The sequence below is a fragment of the Rhinopithecus bieti genome, unplaced genomic scaffold (genome assembly GCF_001698545.2).
Source record: "Rhinopithecus bieti isolate Rb0 unplaced genomic scaffold, ASM169854v2 scaffold_6782, whole genome shotgun sequence".
NCBI classification, from domain to species: Eukaryota; Metazoa; Chordata; class Mammalia; order Primates; family Cercopithecidae; genus Rhinopithecus; species Rhinopithecus bieti.
In genome coordinates this window covers 2,145,422-2,164,103 of record NW_016805866.1, presented here as the reverse complement: position 1 = coordinate 2,164,103, position 18,682 = coordinate 2,145,422, and the positions used below count along the sequence as shown (strand labels likewise).

The window sequence follows — 18,682 nt, the reverse complement described above, 5'->3', positions numbered from 1 at the left end:
ACACACGTATGGAAGCTGCAGAACTGCAGAACAGAGTCCCTTAACATGTCCATGCCAGTACCTCTTGTAAAATCTTTTTCTTTTTTTGGAGACAGGGTCTCGCTCTGTCACCCAGGCTGGAGTTCAGTGGCACCATTATCAGCTCACTGCAACCTCCGCCTCCTGGGTTCAAGTGATCCTCCCACCTCAGCCTCCCAAGTAGCTGGGACTACAGGCAGGCGCCACCACACCCAGCTAATTTGGCTTATTTTTTTGTAGAGACAGTTTCACTGTGTTGCCTAGGTTGGTCTTGAACTCCTGGCCTCAAGTGATCCTCCTGCTTCGCCCTCCCAAAGTGTTAGGATTACAGGAATGAGCCATCATGCCTGGCCTCTGTTGTAAAATCTTGAGTGTCTCTACCCCACTTTGAAGATCACTGTCCCAAACTGAAACCAGACGTTGCTAACACTGATTGAAGTTTTCGGTAGCAAAAAATTAGTGTGAATTTCAGAGGTCGCCCTTGGAAATCTCTAGGTTAACAGTGCTAATGCATAGATACATGGCTGTATCCAGCATATCTACACAGCAAATGAGATGTTATGTTGGGGGAAAATGAGTTTTTTAATTAAGTTTTTCAATATTAAGCAGTTAGATAATTAAACGAATTTTACCCAAGTAAAGCTTGGCATTTTTCTTTAGGTGAGGGAAACTCATTTTAAAATGAAAACCTCAAAGGTAAAATAAATTTGTCTAATATGTTCACTAAATATTTTACTTATTTTGACAAGAAAATGCATTTTGTTTCTTACCTATATTATAGGATATTCACCTTGCAAAACGTTTTTATGACATGGCAGCTGAAGCCAGCCCAGATGCACAAGTTCCAGTCTTCCTAGCCCTCTGCAAATTGGGCGTTGTCTATTTCTTGCAGTACATACGGGAAACAAACGTAAGTGGTCCATGCCTCTTTTCATTAAAGTATAAATGATGGAAAATCTGTCCTGGAGGTTTGTTTTTCAAAAGTTGAGAAGCACAGGGAAGAGTGTTCTGCAGGTATCAGGTGTGTTCCCTTCTTCCCCTCGGCTCAGGTACCAGAGTACCTTATCAGGGAAGGGATAAATGCAGACACAAAGCAGCTAGTGCAGTTTTTAGATGGCGATTGACACTTGTAACACTAAAGCATTTTTCATGGAGGCAGATGTTTTCTGGTTTAGGGAAAATTGAGACTAACAGCAGTTTGAAACAGTATTTAATTCAGTAAACGTTATATCAGATGACCACCTGGCAGTGACTCAAAGCAGTCCCTTAAAAAGAAAAAGAAAGGCCGGGTGTGGTGGCTCAAGCCTGTAATCCCAGCACTTTGGGAGGCCGAGACGGGCGGATCACGAGGTCAGGAGATCGAGACCATCCTGGCTAACATGGTGAAACCCCGTCTCTACTAAAAATACAAAAAAAAAAAAAAACTAGCCGGGCGAGGTGGCGGATGCCTGTAGTCCCAGCTACTCCGGAGGCTGAGGCAGGAGAATGGCGGGAACCCGGGAGGCGGAGCTTGCAGTGAGCTGAGATCCAGCCACTGCACTCCAGACCGGGCGACAGAGCAAGACTCCGTCTCAAAAAAGAAAAAAAAAAAAAAAAAAAAAGAAAGAAGAACCTGAGAACCTGCCCAGGTTGTTGTACTTCAGATTCTTCTGATAGTGAAACATTAAGTTGAAAACACCACCCGAATTTTCTTCTCTAAAAGTAGCGTAAATTAGTTAAATAGGCTAATGGGAGAACCTATATAGAAAGTGGGTTACCCATTTTCTTCAAAATTACCAACTTTAGTTGGCAATACTGATATGTAGGTACTCTTGGGTTCTGCCAGCTTTATATTTTGTTTCTAGTACTGTAGTTCCTAGAATGGATTAACTGGTGCAGCCTTTCACTCTGAAAGCCCTAAGATGTTCAGAGCCCTTGTTTCTAACATAGGCTTATTCAGGACAAGAGAAGTTTCTTCAGGACCAGAAAAGGGTGATGTTTCACCCTTTTGTTAATGGCTTTCAGTATTAGATTCAAGAACGGGCTTTCCCTCATGTCTGTCACAGGAATAAATGTAGTCCGTGCTGCTCCAGCATCAGTGAAAAGAAACGGACTTGTCTAGTCCATGCACCTGAAGTCCTCCACAGATGGGGCTCCAGAGCGCTGGTCTTGCGGGACTCTGGCCTCCCAGTCGCTTATACATTAATTGCATGGTAGCATGAGTCAGGTGTGCTGTAACCACTGCCAATTGAAACAATCTTTGTTCCTTTCATTAAAAAGCCGATCATGTGGCAGCCTCTTTCTCAGTACCATTGCAGACCCTTCTCTCTCACAGTTTTTATTACTCACTGTTGGTTATGGTCTAGGACTTCATCTTATAATATGCTGTACTGGGTACATTAGATCTTTGCTATTTGTGTTAATACAGAAGTATAAAGAAGACAGTAAAAACGCCCCATAATCCTACCACCTGGCTATTCCGACTAAAAAGAAAAAGAGAGTACAAGACTAAGAAGTAGCAATCGCAAGAAAGTCAGACAGTACAGAAGACCACACATCTCCCATCCCAGATTCTTCCCCAGAGAACACAATTAGTGGTTTCTTGTCATTTTTTTCCAGAAAAATGTAGCACCTGTACCTACAAATGTGTTATAGAGAGACTTCATATGTAATTTTATTTTAAAAATTATACCCCATATTGACTATCTTAATGGGTAAGTATAATAGAAGTCAGAAAGTGTCAGAAATAAGTGATATTAAAACAATTAAAATATCATAGCCTAAGGACGTAACTTTCAGGTTGCAATTCAGATGTTAAATATTTTGTGTTTTAGTTAAATCCTGATTGAGAAGCATTATTTATTCAGCTATTAAATGTTTGAATTCCTGCTATTTTCAATTACATGGAGAACAGTGAAGTGGCCCCACTATCATGGAACAGAGCTTTCCAGCTGGTGTGCTGTCACTGCCAGTAGATTCGCTGTGCCAAGATACTAATTTCTCCCCTTGGCTCGCCACTGTTTTTTTCTTTTTTTCTTTCTTTTTTTTTTTTTTTGAGACAGAGTCTCGTTCTGTCGCCCAGGCTGGAGTGCAATGGCACAATCTCGGCTCATTGCAACCTCCACCTTCTGGGTTCAAGCATTTCTTGTGCCTCAGCCTCCCAAATAGCTGGGATTACAGACGCCCGCCACCATGCCTGGTTAATTTTTGTATTTTTAGTAGAAACGGGATTTCGCCATGTTGGCCAGGCTGGTCTCGAGCTCCTGGCCTCAAGTGATACACTCACCTCGGCCTCCCAAAGTGCTGGGATTACAAGGCCTGAGCCCCTGTGCCTGGCCCCAGTGTTTGTTTTCAAATATTTTCTGTGAAAAATGGTTAAAATTAGTGTATTGGATTACTGATGGAAAGAACACTGTCAGACATTTTATATTAAATGTCAGCTGTTATACATTAATAGCTTAATTCCTCAGACACATTATTTTGAGCTTCAGTTGAAGGCTTTTAAAACCCTTGTAAACATACACACACACACATTGCAAAACATTTTTACAACCAATTATTTTAATTTCTGTACTTACCTCTGCTGATGTAACTTTCCCACTTCCTTGCCTGACATTTTAGTAATAATAATGGTTTCTATATTATTTTCGTTAAGATTCGGGATATGTTCACCCAACTTGATATGGACCAGCTTTTGGGACCTGAGTGGGACCTTTACCTCATGACCATCATTGCGCTGCTGTTGGGAACAGTCATAGCTTACAGACAAAGGCAGCACCAAGACATGCCTGCACCCAGGCCTCCAGGGCCACGGCCAGCTCCACCCCAGCAGGAGGCGCCACCAGAGCAGCAGCCACCACAGTAACAGCCACTGGGTCCAGCCTTGATCAGTGACGGCAAAGAAAGTTATCTGCTGGGAACACTTGCATTTGACCTTGGATCAGTGGTCACCTCCCGGAAGAGGCACGGCACAAGGAAGCATTGAACTCCTAAAGCTGCTTAGAATCTGATGCCTTTATTTTCAGGGATAAGTAACTCTTACCTAAACTAAGCTGAATGTTTGTTTCAGTGCCATATGGAATAACAACTCTCAGTGGCTTTCTTTTTTCTTTTCTGGAAACATATGTGAGACACTCAAAGTAACGTCTACTGTATCCGGCTATCTTTCTTGGATCCTTTTGGTCATTATTTCAGTGTGCATAAGTTCTTAATGTCAACCATCTTTAAGGTATTGTGCATCGACACTAAAAACTGATCAGTGTAAAAAGGAAAACCCAGTTAGTTGCAAATTTAAATGTGTTCGGAAGTCTGAAAATAGAACTTGCCTTTTAAGTTTTTGGAAACTGCGACAACTGAGAAACTCTTACCAGTCCACATGCAATTAGATTTATTCAGCATATTCGTTATTTTAAAAGGGAAGGTTGGGTGGTTTCTTATTGGTGATTGTCATACGGTATACCATACTCCTCTCCTTCAAAGACTGAAAGGCCTTGTTAAGGAGCTTTTTGTGAGCTTTACTTCCTTGGAATGGAATATACATACGCAAAGCCTTGTGAACTGACTCCTTGCCGAGAATTTGCCCCACCTACTCTGTAATTTGCTTGTTTGTTTTGAATATACAGAGCCTTGATCCAGAAGCCAGAGGATGGACTAAGTGGGAGAAATTAGAAAACAAAACGAACTCTGGTTGGGGTACCACGATCACAGACACAGACACACTTTTCCTAAAGTTGAAGCATTTGTTCCCAGGATTTATTTTACTTGGCATTTCTTTTTGCACAAAGAACACATCACCTTCCTGAATTCTTTAAATATGAAATATCATTGCCAGGGTATGGCTTAGAGTGACTACTATTATAATACTAAAACTCAGAGAATCAAAGATGGATTAAACTCAGTGGTTGATGAAAGCCAAAACCTGTCTATATTGTTCTGTACTATTCAGGTATCTTTTTATTTCTGATAGTTTTATATTATAATGGAAAGCCAGCCACTGCTTAGCTATCTTAGTCACCATTTTCTCACTACTAACATGAGGAAAATCAAGGCTACTTGATTTTCAGGATTGTCTGGTTAAATAGTATGGGAAAAAAAACTGAAGAGGTTCACATAATCACACACGTGAAGGAATTAAAGCTTAAACTGAATTTGTATTTCATGTTATTGTCAGATGGTGGTGTTCACCAGCCTGTATCTTGTCTGAGACTGCATTTGTATCTGAGCGGGTTTTCTATGCCTACTTCAGTCTGTTTATACTAACCTTCATGCTTTTTTCCCAGAATCCCTCATCTGCCAGAAAACTTGAAAAGTTTATTGCTTGTAGAGGTGTACTGCTTTGATTTTTGAAGTTGGGGTAGTAGTTAGAACTAGATTCAACTAGTCTATAATGAACATGAAGGCTTTTAAATGTGAAGTTGTATACCTTTTTTGTGTTTAGAGAATTATGGGAAACCTGGTAAGCAAAACTTTCCTCCCAGATAATTGCTTCCAAATTCAAAGAGTTGGTCACCAAGAGAACCATGTGTATGAAAGCATATCTGTGAAAGGTAGGAAATTTACCCCCACTAAGTGTAATGTTGCTTTAGGCAGCTCTTGTAAATACTAAGACTTGTTTGGTCTCTTACACGTAGAGATTTGAGTTCAGTTGGTACAGTACTTTGGTGTCTCCACCACTGCCCTTCTCCCCGCTTCAAAATAAGTGTAATCCATGGTAGCAGCCACACTTCCTTTAGAAGGAACTGTTATAATTTATTTAAAAGTTGAAAAACCACCCAAGATGACTACCAACTTTCACTTTTTTCTTCTGCTGTCCACCCTCATTTTTCTTTTAGCAAGATTTTTATATCTAACTTTCCTTTCCTCCATTGAGTACATGCTTTGAGAAAACATTTCTTAAAACAGTGTGTGCCACCTAAGGCTGGATGGGAAAGTGCAGTCTTGTTCTTCATATAATAACCCACTTCTTATTAGTTTACCACTTGCCTTTTTTAATTGTTAATGTTCTGAATTTCCTTTTCTTGGCTTGTTTCCACTTTGTTTTACCCTGGGTCATTTGCTGCCAGCAGTTTGTGAATGGTATCTTTCAAATAACTTAGTTCTTATGGCTTCACTTAAGGACTGTCTCAAAAATACTTTGCTCTCTTCTTTCTTGTTCATGGGACATGGTACCTAAGCAAATAGGAGTTGGGTTTGGTTTTTCTCCTAAAATAATGCTCAATACTTACCTAATCAAATGGCATCCATTTGAATAAAATGACAGTAACTAAAGCTAGTTAATGTCAGTGACATTAAACTAACTCAGGATTCAGGAGTTGTAATGTTAGAATTTAGACTTAACAGATAGAGTGTGGCTTCATTTGTCCATGGTAGCCCATCTCTCCTAAGACCTTTTGTAGTCTGTCTTCCTGCCTTGGAGTGTGATGACAGTAATACCCTGTTTAGTATTCTCTTGTGCATTTGGTTTGTGGGTTAGCCGACTGTCTTGAAACTATTCATTTCGCTTCTATTTTATTTTACAGAGGTAGCATTGGCAGGTTTTTTTTTTCCTCTCTCTCTGTTTGAAGTTTCAGTTTCTGTTTTCTAGGTGAGGCTTATTTTTGATTAGTAGTCAATGACCAAAAAAAAAAAAACTAAATCAAAGATGACTTCTTTTCAAAATTTGTTACTTAGCACTTAACTCAGATTAATTTATAAATTATTAATCTTGATACTCTTAAGGATTTGTTACTTTTCTGCATATTAGGTTCATTTTTACCTTACATGTGAGAGTCTTACCACTAAGCCATTTTGTCTCTGTACTATTGGGAAGTTTTGGAAACCCCTGCCAGTGATCTGGTGATGATCTGATGATTTATTTAAAGAGCCGTTGATGCCTCCAGGAAACTTAAGTATTTCATTTATATATATATATATATAGGATTTTTTTTTTTTTTTTTTGCTTTGTCTTTCTCTCCCTTCTTTTATCCTCATGTTCATTTTTCAGTGTTTTGGAAGTATGCATGCAGGCCTATAAATGAAAACCACAAGTCTTTATGTGTGTAGCATGTGCATTAATGTCTTAACTACATATGCAAAAACTTCCTTTACAGAGGTTCGGACTAACATTTAACATGCACATTTCAAAACAAGATGTGTCATGGAAACAGCCCCTTTACCTGCCAAGACAAGCAGGGTTATATTTGTTTCAGTGACAACTAATATTTGTTTTGAAAGTGAATCTCATATGTATATATATTACACATTATTATGACTAGAAGTATATAAGAAATGATTAGAACAAAAGAAAATTTCTATTTTCATGCAAATATTTTTCATCGGTCATCGCTCTCAAATATAAATGAAAATATAACACTCCTGAATGCCTGAGGCATGATCTGGATTTTAAATTTGTGGTATTCATTGAAAAGAAGCTACATTTCTCCACCCACTTGGTAATTTCAAGAAAATGTAAAACGATCCCAAGGAAAGATGATTTGTATGTTAAAGTGACTGTTTGCACAAGTAAAAGTCTGATGTGTGCATGAAAAGGATTCCTTGGTTATGTGCAGGGAATCATCTCACATGCTGTTTTTCCTATTTGGTCTGAGAAACAGGCTGACACTATTCTCTTTGATTAAAAAATAAACTCATAAAACTCAGAATGTTGATATAATCAAGATATAACCACTATAAATGTGTGGAAAAGGAAGTTTGAAAGACCTTAAGCTGGCATTGTGAAGGAGCACCATGGTAGACCCTTTTTGTAAGTGTATTTTGTATTTAATGAAATGCAGTATAAAGGTTGGTGAAGTGTAATATAATTGTGTAAACAAATCCTGTTAATAGAGAGATGTACAGATTCGTTTTGTACTGTATCTTGAAACTTGTGAAATAAAGATTCCACCTCTGGTTATCCTGTATGCTGTAATATACCACAACCAGTCATCTTTCCAGATAGACTTTTTTTAAGCTGAATGATTCAATTTTTAAATGTTTTTTGGAAATTCAGAAGCTTCTGAAAACATTCATTTGGGGCAATTTGAATTCATGTTTCATTTTAAACTCCTGAAATTCAGATTTTGACAAGTCCGATATTGCCCTAGGGAGAGCATGAATTTGCTAAGAAATGTGATTATCTTTTCAATCTCCGATCATCTTTGCCCTGAAGCAGCCTGTGATATGTAGTAAGCGTGATTCACTCTAGCCTGATGATAATATAATTTATCTAAAGTTTGTTTATGCATTGCCTTGTGGCAGGAAATTTTTAAGAGACACGTACAACACAGTAACATCTATTTAGACTAAATATGCTCTGAGTAAAGGAGAAATGAAAAAATACGAAATCAAGAGTGAACATGTACACAAAATGCAACTGGAAGTGGGCTACAAATTTGGCCCCCAGCTTCCCAGCAGGCAACTCAAAGAGGTAACTGAGGTAAAATGTTCCAGCTTAGAAGCATTAGATCTTGGATAAAAAGCCTGCATGATGCAAATTGTGGCAACTGAGATGTCAGATCTCAAATTTTACTTGTGGGAGCACAGTCAGTGACCCCCAGATGACCTTGACTGACCTAAAAGTTGTAGGGGAAGTCGGATGTCAGAGCCTTAACACCAGCAGGTGACCATCCAACCTGGGGCAATACCTGTTCACCACTTGGCCTCTTTCTGACAAGTCATTAGAACGTCCTCCATCTTCACTGACTGCAACTTGATGAGCTACAGCCTCTTTACTAACTTCCTTTATGATGCTAATTTAGGTTGGTTATACCAGCTTAGAAGTATGCTTACATTAAGTTACAGCAGATACACAAATTAGATGCAAGTAAAAACCAGAATTTCTGTAGTAGGAACTATGAAAAAAAAGGAATTTTTTTACTTTTGGGTATTTTCTATGAATAAGAAAAGCATTAGAACCTATCAGTTCAAAAGGAAGTACTGCTGTGTAATGGGCTTTGTACGTTCCTTCTCAGGTCACGCCACTACTTCGCCATCAAATTGAACAAGCTTTTCATTAGATCCTGAAAATTCACCACCCTAGTAGTTTATTATTGGTATTATAATTTGAGTAGAACTCTGATTTTCCCTAGAGGCCAAATTCTTGTTATCTGGATTAATTTCTTTTAAACATAACGTTAATGCTGAATTGTATATTAAATCCCATTTCTAAAAACTGCACAATTTTTTCTCGTGTGAGTGGAATGTGGTTAACTGAATTTGGAATGTTCATATAATTTGTTGCTGCTCAATCCAGTTTCCCTTTGCCTCCTCTCTACCGCCCGGTATAACCTCATTAATTCACCTCTCAGACTTGGAAAGAATGTCTCGTAAGTCTTGGGAGATAAGAGATTCAGGTATCCCATGTAAGGATTCTAACTTCGAAAATGAGTATGTCATTGAGTTTTACACGATTCAAGATTTAAATGTGGGCAACAGAAACCTCTGTTCTTGGAAACAGATTTATTTCAGGATGTGAAAGCACAGCTGTGGGTTTCAAGAGTTTGCACACCTGCGTTTCCTCACCCTTCCTCTGTGGCTATGCCTGTGGATGCTTTTCTTAGGAAAATTTGATTAATTGAACTTTTTTTGTTCTAAATGCAATGTCCTGAAGTGAGTAGAGACTAACGCTGGCTGTGAGTGCATGTGAGTGCATGGTGGTGAGGAGTTGGGGAGCCTTCCGTCTGATTTTGTTTCCCTTAAGTACTAAAAGAAGAATTTACTTGAATTTCTCCAACCTGTACATGTATTTTCTTTTACCTACCATTTGGACAATGTTCTGTGGCTGGTAGCATCTTAAACCTCTTTACTTTTTTTTTTTTTTTCTTTTGAGACAGGGTCTCACTCTGTTGTCCAGGCTGAGTGCAGTGGCTCAATTAGAGCCCACTGCAGCCTCAAAACTCCTGGGCTCAAGAAATTCTCCCACCCCAGCCTCCTGCATAGCTGGGACTACTAGGGTGTGCCGTGTGCCACCACGGCCAGCTATTTTTTTATTTTTTGTAGAAACAGGGTCTCCCTATGTTTCCCAGGCTGGTCTCAAACTCCTGGGCTCAAGCAATCCTCCCACCTCAGCCTCCCAAAGTGCTGGTATTACAGGTGTGAGCCACCATACCCAGCCCGTCTTACATCTTTCAGTGCATGGAAATGTACTTCCAGGACTGCGAGAGCTGAGAAGAGCAGGGTATTTTCCCTGTAGCCATCTTTGGACCCTAGCTGAAGTATGTGCTGCAGGTAAAAGCACCCACACTGGGCCTTTTTTATTTCAGAAGGAGGAAAAAGTAATTGAAGCCTTAAGTTTGTGTAATTGGTATCTGTATTTCATCACTCATTTGAGACTGAAAATTAATTAAAGCCTCATAACTAGACTGTTGTTTTGTGTTCTCACGTTAGCTAAACCAAAGAATCTGTTGAGTCCCAACACAGTACAGTAAGTTAAGAGAGCACATTTGTGCCTTAGAGCAGTTAAACAGAGGTGAAACCCATGAACAGAGATGAAACCCAAACTTTACTACAGAGAAATGAAACTCCATCTCATCTGACCTATTGCCACTCCTTAAAGGGGCTTTTTAATTGTGAGTCACCATTTCAGTGCAGGCCATTATGACAGATCAGATAGATGCATAAGGGAAAGGTCCATGGCCAGGTGTGGTGGCTCACGCCTGTAATCCCAGCAGTTTGGGAAGCAGAGGCAGGCGGATTATGAGGTCAGGAGTTCAAGACCAGCCTGGCCAACATGGTGAAATCCCCTCTCTACTAAAAATACAAAAATTAGCTGGACGTGGTGGTGCGTGCCTGTAATCTCAGCTACTTGGGAGGCTGAGGCAGGAGAATGGCTTGAACCCAGGAAGTGGAGGTTTCAGTGAGCCAAGATCGTGCCACTGCACTCCAGCCTGGGTAACAGCAAGAATCCATCTCAAAAAAAAAAAAAGAGAGATTCAGACACAACCAACCGTTTGATCCTCGCATGGGTTCTCCTGAGTTGCCCAATCCCTTCACAAAAGAGATTAGTGATGGTCAGTCCTAGCCCCACTGAATGGCCCTAAAATGCAAAGGAAAACGGGAAGGATGCCATAGCGAGAAAGTTCTGGACTGCAGTCGAGTCCTCACACTGGGTGGGTGGCCCCAGACAAGTGATTTGCTGGACAGGGTTCTCATAGGCATCAAGAGACTGGGTGGGGATGGTCGTTAAGGTCCTGTCCAGCTGTGGGAGGTCTTAAGTGCCAAAAGAAACCAAATTGACTTTTTATTCCACTGACACCAGACCCTTTACAAGGCTTCCTGGTGGAAATGACACCATTCCACTGTCCTAAAATGGTTGACTCCGAATCATTTACAAGCAAAGTTTATGCTAAAGAGGTCAATATTAAAGTTTATACATAAGGGGTCGGGCGCAGTGGCTCACGCCTGTGATCATAACACATTGGGAGACCGAGGCTTGAGGTCAGGAGTTTGAGACCAGCCTAGGCAACATGGTAAAACCCCGCCTCTACCAAAAAAGAAGAAAATTAGCTGGACATGATGGTGTACGCCTGTGGTCTCAGCTACTTGGAAGGTTGGGAGGCTGGGGTGGGAGTATCACTTGGGCCTGGGAGGTGGAAATTGCAGCAAGCCAAGATGATGCCACTGCATTCCAAACTGGATGACAGAGTGAGACTCTGTCTCAAAATTAAAAATAATGTTCATAACATAAGGTTTCATTTGGGCATTTATTCACCAGCCTTTATTAATCACCTACTATCTTCCAGACCCTGAAGTGTAAAATGAATTTAAAGATGAGTATGAATGAAAGACTGAATTGAAAGAGGCTGTTTTCATCTGCAGGTCTTCATCACCACAATATATGATAGGTGCTAAGTGTTTCACATCCATTATTGAATTTAATCTTCAATACTCCAGGATGTCAGTACTAGTCATGTCATTCTCATTTAACACATGAGGAAACAGGCTTGGACAAGCTAAGCAACTTGCTCAAGGTCACTCAGCTAGTGTTAGTCATAAAAATTGAATTCAAATAAAGAACTGGGCCAGGCATGGCGGCTCACACGTGTAAGCACAGGACTTTGGGAGGCCAAGGCAGGCGGATCACCTGAGGTCAGGAGTTCAAGATCAACCTGGCCAATATGGTAAAACCCCATCTCTACCAAAGATACAAAAATTAGTTGGGTGTGGTGACACATGCCTGTAATCCCAGATACTCAGGAGGCTGAGGCAGGAGAATTGCTTGAACCCGGGAGGCGGAGGTTGTGGTGAGTCAAGATCGTGCCACTGCACTCCAGCCTGGGGAACAGAGTGAGACTCTGTCTCAAAAAAAACCTGTCTTGGCTAAAAGCACCCAAATTGTAAACTATTATGTTATGCTGTCTCCTTAATGCAGCATGGTAAGGTTTACAATGGAGTTATAAATGCAGTGCCCATAAGGAACAGGAAAGGGCAACAACAGAATGAGCAACGTTTCTCCCAAGTGAGCGTCATCCTTGTCCATGCTCACAAGTGCTGTTTTGTGCTTAGCATGTGCTGCTGCTTTACAGTTGTAAAGACATAAAAAAAACAGCTAGAGCACATCAGGATTGGCTTGTCTCTGTTCCACCACGTCTAGTGTGAGGTGGGATGGCTTGAATGGTTTGACGAGCCATGTGGCTGGGACCACAGCCTTTTTTCTTTTGACATACACCTGGAGCTGAACATCTAAGACGCTCCTTCACGCACATGCCTGGTGCCCAGGCTGGGCTGGCCAGCATCACCCTCTCCACGTGTGGGGATCTCAGAGTAGACAAACCTGCCTCAGAGTGAGCACTCCAAGAGCCAAGATGGTGCTGAGGGGCTTCTTAGGACTAGACTTAGAAATCTCAACCATTGGCCAGGCGCGATGGCTCACGCCTGTAATCCCAGGACTTTGGGAGGCTGAGGTGGGTGGATCATGAGGTCAGGAGAACGCCTGGTGGCTCACGCCTGTAATCCCAGCCGAGGTGGGTGGATCACGAGGTCAGGAGATCGAGACCATCCTGGCTAACACGGTGAAACCGCGTATCTACTAAAAATACAACAAAATTAGCCGGGCGTGGTGACAGGCGCCCGTAGTCCGGGCTGCTTGGGAGGCTGAGGCAGAAGAATGGCGTGAACCCGGGAGGTGGAGGTAGCAGTGAGCCAAGATTTTGCCACCGACAGAGTAAGAGTATCTCAAAAAGAAGAAGAAGAAGAAGAAGAAGAAGAAGAAGAAGAAGAAGAAGAAGAAGAAGAAGAAGAAGAAGAAGAAGAGAAGAGAAGAGAAGAGAAGAGAAGAGAAGAGAAGAGAAGAGAAGAGAAGAGAAAAGAAAAGAAAGAAAGAAAGAAAGAAAGAAAGAAAGAAAGAAAGAAAGAAAGAAAGAAAGAAAGAAGAAGGAAGAAGGAAGAAGGAAGAAGGAAGAAGGAAGAAGGAAGAAGAAGAAAGAAAAAGAAATCTCAACCATCAATAGGATGCAGACCAATAGGACTGCATCCTATTGGTCCATAAGTCACTTGGACCAGCCCAGATTCAAGAGTTGCTGATTGGAGAAACAGACTCCACCTCCCAGCAGAGAAGTGACTTGGGCATCCATGGAGGGAAGGAGTCGATGGTGGCCCTCTTCAGATGAGGCTGCCACAATCACAAAGTCATTCTTCATGGTATCAGCCACATTTACTGTTAGTAAACAGTTACGGAAAACATCTGTGTTTGACTTGCTTCTAGATTGCTTCTCTGTGTATAACTTGGGCTATTAATTGTGGTAATACAGGGCGACACAGTAAATCAGGTATCAGCCCTACCTTCAAGGACTCCCTAAACAGTGGCCTTCAGGCACTCGGCAAGACCAAAGCTACTTCCCTGATTGGAATTTTTAAGAGCTTCTCATTTAACTGCTACCACCTCAGTTGGTCTACAAATTTAGAACGAGAACTCCCACATCCATTTACCTGAAATAGCTGAGCTAATGAAGATTAATGGAACTAATGGGGGAGTGTGTGAGTGGGCAGTATTCATCATACCTATTTCAATTCTCCTCACTGCTGGGGTCTCAACATTATGCTGTGCCTTTTTTTCCCTCCCTCTGCCCTCTGCCCAAGCTCACTCTCCTCCAGGTTTCTGCTCAGACTTGCCTGACTGCCCCCCATTAAATCAAGTCCATCTGTTTTACACCCCCTGTGTTTTCCCTTTATAGCACTTATTGATTACAGTATTTAATTAATCTTCATCTCTCTACTAGTAAATCTCAAAAGGACAGGCATCAATCTGTCTTACCCACCAGTGTGTGCCCAGAGCTTGGCACCCCCAACACACAAATTAATTTGATTAATACTTGAATTAAAAATTAGCCAGACATGATGGTGCGTGCCTGTAATCCCAGCTACTCGGGAGACTGAGGCATGAGAATCACTTGAACCCGGGAGGCGGAGGTTGCAATGAGCCAAGATGGTGCCACTGCACTCCAGCCTGGGTGACAGAGCAAGACTCCATCTCAACAACAACAACAAAAATTTATATATATATATATATAGTTTGTTTGTTTGTTTATTTATTTTAGTAAAACGGAGTCTCACTCTGTCACCCAGGCTGGAGCGCAGCAGTGGGATCTTGGCTCATTGCAACCTCCACCTCCCAGGTTCAAGCGATTCCCCTACCTCAGCCTCTTAAGTGACTGGGATTACAGGCACCCACTACCATGCCCGGCTAATTTTTGTATTTTTAGTAGAGACGGGGTTTCTCCATGTTGGCCAGGCTAGTCCCAAACTCCTGACCTCAGGTGATCCACCCACCTCGGCCTCCCAAAGTGCTGGGATTACAGGCGTGAGCACGGCTGGCCTCCTATATATATATATGTGTGTGTGTGTGTGTGTGTGTGTGTGTGTGTATTTGAATTTGAATGAGCAGATGGACTTTCCAGTAGAAATAACATTCTGAAAGATGGTGAAGATCCAGAGTCATCTCTTGAGAAAACCTGCCTAAACACAAATGTACTTGAATGACTTATGTGGCATTGTGTTACTTAACTAGCTACTTCATGTAAAATTTCTCTGAAGTCTTTATCCAGTCAATTCTCCCTATTCCCAAGAAAGCAGGAGAAATCCCTCCTAGAAAAACAGCTTCAAGGAGGGAAAAGAAAGTGAGTATGTCTGGCAGGTGCTTTCATGGCTCATGGGTGGCCCAGGGATGACAACTTCTACCCCGCAGTGGGGTGGCTGTGCTCCAGAAATTGGGTCACGAGGGCTCTACATTGAAGGCAATCACTTCAGTAGAAGTGGTTAACTCTTCCACGAATCCTACCTGGAGATGCTGTTGGGCATGAATATTCTTACACGGGGCATGGCCTTTCCACGCATGTCTTTCTTCCTCCAGCAGGTTGACTCTGTCATGAGATCATAATGACGAGAAATTGCAAGAAATACAGTTGGAGGATTTGCTTAGATTTTTTAAAAAAGTGTTACCTAGCGATTGGGCGAAGTGGTTCACGCCTGTAATCCCAGCACTTTGGGAGGCCAAGGTGGGTGAATTATGAGGTCAGGAGTTTGAGACCAGCCTGGCCAAGATGGTGAAACTCCATCTCTACTAAAAATAAAAAATAAAAAATAAAAAATAAAAAAATAGCTGGGCGTAATGGCGTGCCCCTCTAGAGGCTGAGGCAGGGAATTGCTTGAACCCAGGAGGCGGAAGTTATGGTGAGCCGAGATCGTGCCACTGCACTCCAGCCTGGGCGACAGAGTGAGTCTCCGTCTCAAAAATAATAATAATAAATAAATAAAAGTGTTACCAAGTAGTGATACTCTGGCCAAAGTACGATTAAAAACTGAAAACGAAGATGTTTCAATATCTCTTTAAGGAAAGCGCTGTACTTCTTTCTTAAGATTTTATGGCTGGAGGAGATACACAGCTGTCTTCATTCTCTCTCTTCCTCCCCCAAGCAGCCTCGGCTTCTTTTGTTTCTGTAAAAAGGAAGTGCAAGGCAGAGAAGAACTGAATCCACAACTCACACAGTCTCCTTTTGCTCTATATAGCATTGCTTCTCTCAAAGATGCACAGTAAATTGGATTGGATCGTTGTACAGACGGTCCAAGCTCCTTTATTGGGTTGAAACGCAACCTATGTGTCACTAATCGTTTTAAATATGCGCCTACAGGTTCCTCGGAAAAGTATGACTGCAGTTACCATAATTTCCACTAGAGGGCACAAAAGGGCTACGTCTGAGGCAAAGTTTAGACGATAAAACTTTCTGGGATTTTCCGCAGTTTTTCAGGCGTCTTTTCTGGTGTGGGCAAAATCTGAGGGACAAGTACTCCCCAGATTTCCTGGAATAAAATCACTGTCACTGCTAGAAGCATCACAAAATGTTAAAAAAAAAAAAAAGTACACTAGCCCAGCAATGTGAGTTGTGACGTGTACACAGAGCTTTCTGACTGATGTCGCTGAAGAATGAATGTGACGTTCCTCTGCCGGCAAGGGTGCATCCCCTGCCTCCAGAAATATTTTCATCATCATTATGACTAAATGATGGCTTCCATCATTATGGCTTCCATAAACAGATGTCTTAGCCACTGGCACCTGTGTGTGTGGACTTATTTGGAAAAAGTTAAAGATCGCCAGCTGAGATATTCTAGATTATCAGTGTGGGCCCAAAATCCAGTGACAGGTGTCCCGTTTTTTTTGTTTTGTTTTGTTTTTTTGTTTGAGAGAGAGTCTCACTCTGTCGCCCAGGCTGGAGTGCAGTGGCGCGATCTTGGCTCACTGCAAGCTCCGCCTCCCTGATTCAAGCAATTCTCTGCCTCAGCCTCCCAAGTAGCTGGGATTACAAGCGCCCGCCACCATGCCAGGCTAATTTTTGTATTTTTTTGTAGAGACAGGGTTTCACCATCTTGGCCAGGCTGGTCTTGAACTGCTGACCTCATGATCCACCCATCTCTGCCTCCCAAAGTGCTGGGATTACAGGCGTGAGCCACCACGCCTGGCCGACAGGTGTCCTTACATGAGAAAGGCAGAGGGAGATTTGACACACAGAAAAGGAGAAGACGCAGAGGAGAGGAAAATGCCTTGTGAAGATGGAGGCAGAGATCGGAGTTCAGCTGCCACAAGCCATGCCAGCAGCCACTAGGAGCCGGAAGAGATCAGGAAAGGTTCCCTCCTAGGGCCTCTGAAGGTAGCACAGCCCTGCAGACACCTTGATTTTGACCTTCTGGACCCCAGAACTATGAAAGAACAAGTTTCTGTTGTTTTAAGCCACCAACTCTGTGGTGTAATTTGTTACAATAAGCCTAGGAAACTAGCACAGTCATCCTATACCACGCGTGGTCAATGGGACCAATGTGACCCCAAGGAGGAGAGAATGGGCTCCTGGGAGGGTGTGAAGAAGTCCTAGATATTACAATGGTTTGTCATCCTCCAAGAGGCTCTATAAACAGCCTTATGTATAAACATAAACAGATAGACAGTATATCTGTGGTATTAAAATTGTATACGTAGTGGGGAGGAGAAGGACAATTAGGAGGGGAAAATGTCTAAAAGGGCTCCTTAGAAGAATTCTTTTTTAAAAGTTGAGAGGCTGGGCGCGGTCACTCACGCCTGTAATCCCAGCACTTTGAGAGGCCAAGACTAGCAGATCACGAGGTCAGGAGATCGAGATCAGCCTGGCCAACATGGTGAAACCCCGTCTCTCCTAAAAATACAAAAATTAGTTGAGTGTGGTGGCACATACCTGTAATTCCAGCTACTCAGGAGGCTGAGGCATGTGATTTGCTTGAACCCAGGAGGTGGAGGTTGCAGTGAGCCAAGATCTCGCCACTGCACTCCAGCCTGGAGACAGAGTGAGACTCCGTCTCAAAAAAAAAAAAAAAAAAAAAAAGTTAAGAAATGCAGCTCAAGGCCAGGCACAGTGGCTTACACCTATAATCCCAGCACTTCGGGAGGCTGAGGCGGGCAGATCGCTTGAGGTCAGGGGTTTGAGACCAGCCTGGCCAACATGGTGGGAGTTTGAGGAGCCTTCCTGAATGAGGAGGAGCTGGGGTATGGAAAACAAGCTGGAGTTAGCCAGGCAAACGAGAGGCGGGCGCTGAAGGCCATAGGAAAGCTCCGTCTGAAGAGAGGCACTCCCTCTGTGCTCTCTCAGGCGCTCCATCCTTTTCATTTCTGCTGTTACCACCTTGGTTAAGGTCCTCCAATCGCATTACGCCTCGGCAACAGTGTTCATCCCATCTCTGTTCCCCTGCCCTTCTGATCTCCCCTGGATACCAGATGAATTTACCTTAAATAATTTGCAACAAACACACACTTCTGCTCAAGAACCCTCTGTGGCTCACTATTACAGGATAAACTTTCCCCAAGCTTGCTACTTAGACTCTAACATCCTTGCCCCTTCTTCTTCTCTTACCTAACCAATACTGTTTTTCCTGGATATCGCTATGCTACAGGTAAAGATACTATCCCAGCCTGGCGCAGTGGCTCACACCTGTAATCCCAGCACTTTGGGAGGCTGAGGCGGACGGATCACGAGGTCAGGAGATTGAGACCATCCTGGCTAACACGGTGAAACCCCGTCTCTACTAAAAAATACAAAAAATTAGCCAGGCGAGGTGGTGGGCACCTGTAGTTCCAACTACTCAGGAGGCTGAAGCAGGAGAATGGCGTGAACCCAGGAGGTGGAGCTTGCAGTGGGCTGAGATCCGGCCACTGCACTCCAGCCTGGGCGACAGAGTGAGACTCCGTCTCAAAAAA

General features: G+C 42.5%; 1 protein-coding gene across 1 annotated transcript in view; it reads left to right on the top strand.

Annotated features, from left to right (window-relative positions):
* Nucleotides 1–7,888, top strand: part of SEL1L (SEL1L adaptor subunit of SYVN1 ubiquitin ligase) — a 67,819-nt gene extending 59,931 nt beyond the window's left edge. The window contains exons 20-21 of the mRNA XM_017873862.1: nucleotides 800–928; nucleotides 3,653–7,888. Of these exons, the coding sequence (XP_017729351.1) occupies nucleotides 800–928; nucleotides 3,653–3,862 (339 nt within the window). The 3' untranslated portion in view covers nucleotides 3,863–7,888. The remainder of the gene's footprint in view (nucleotides 1–799; nucleotides 929–3,652) is intronic.
* The last annotated feature ends 10,794 nt before the right edge of the window (nucleotides 7,889–18,682 follow it).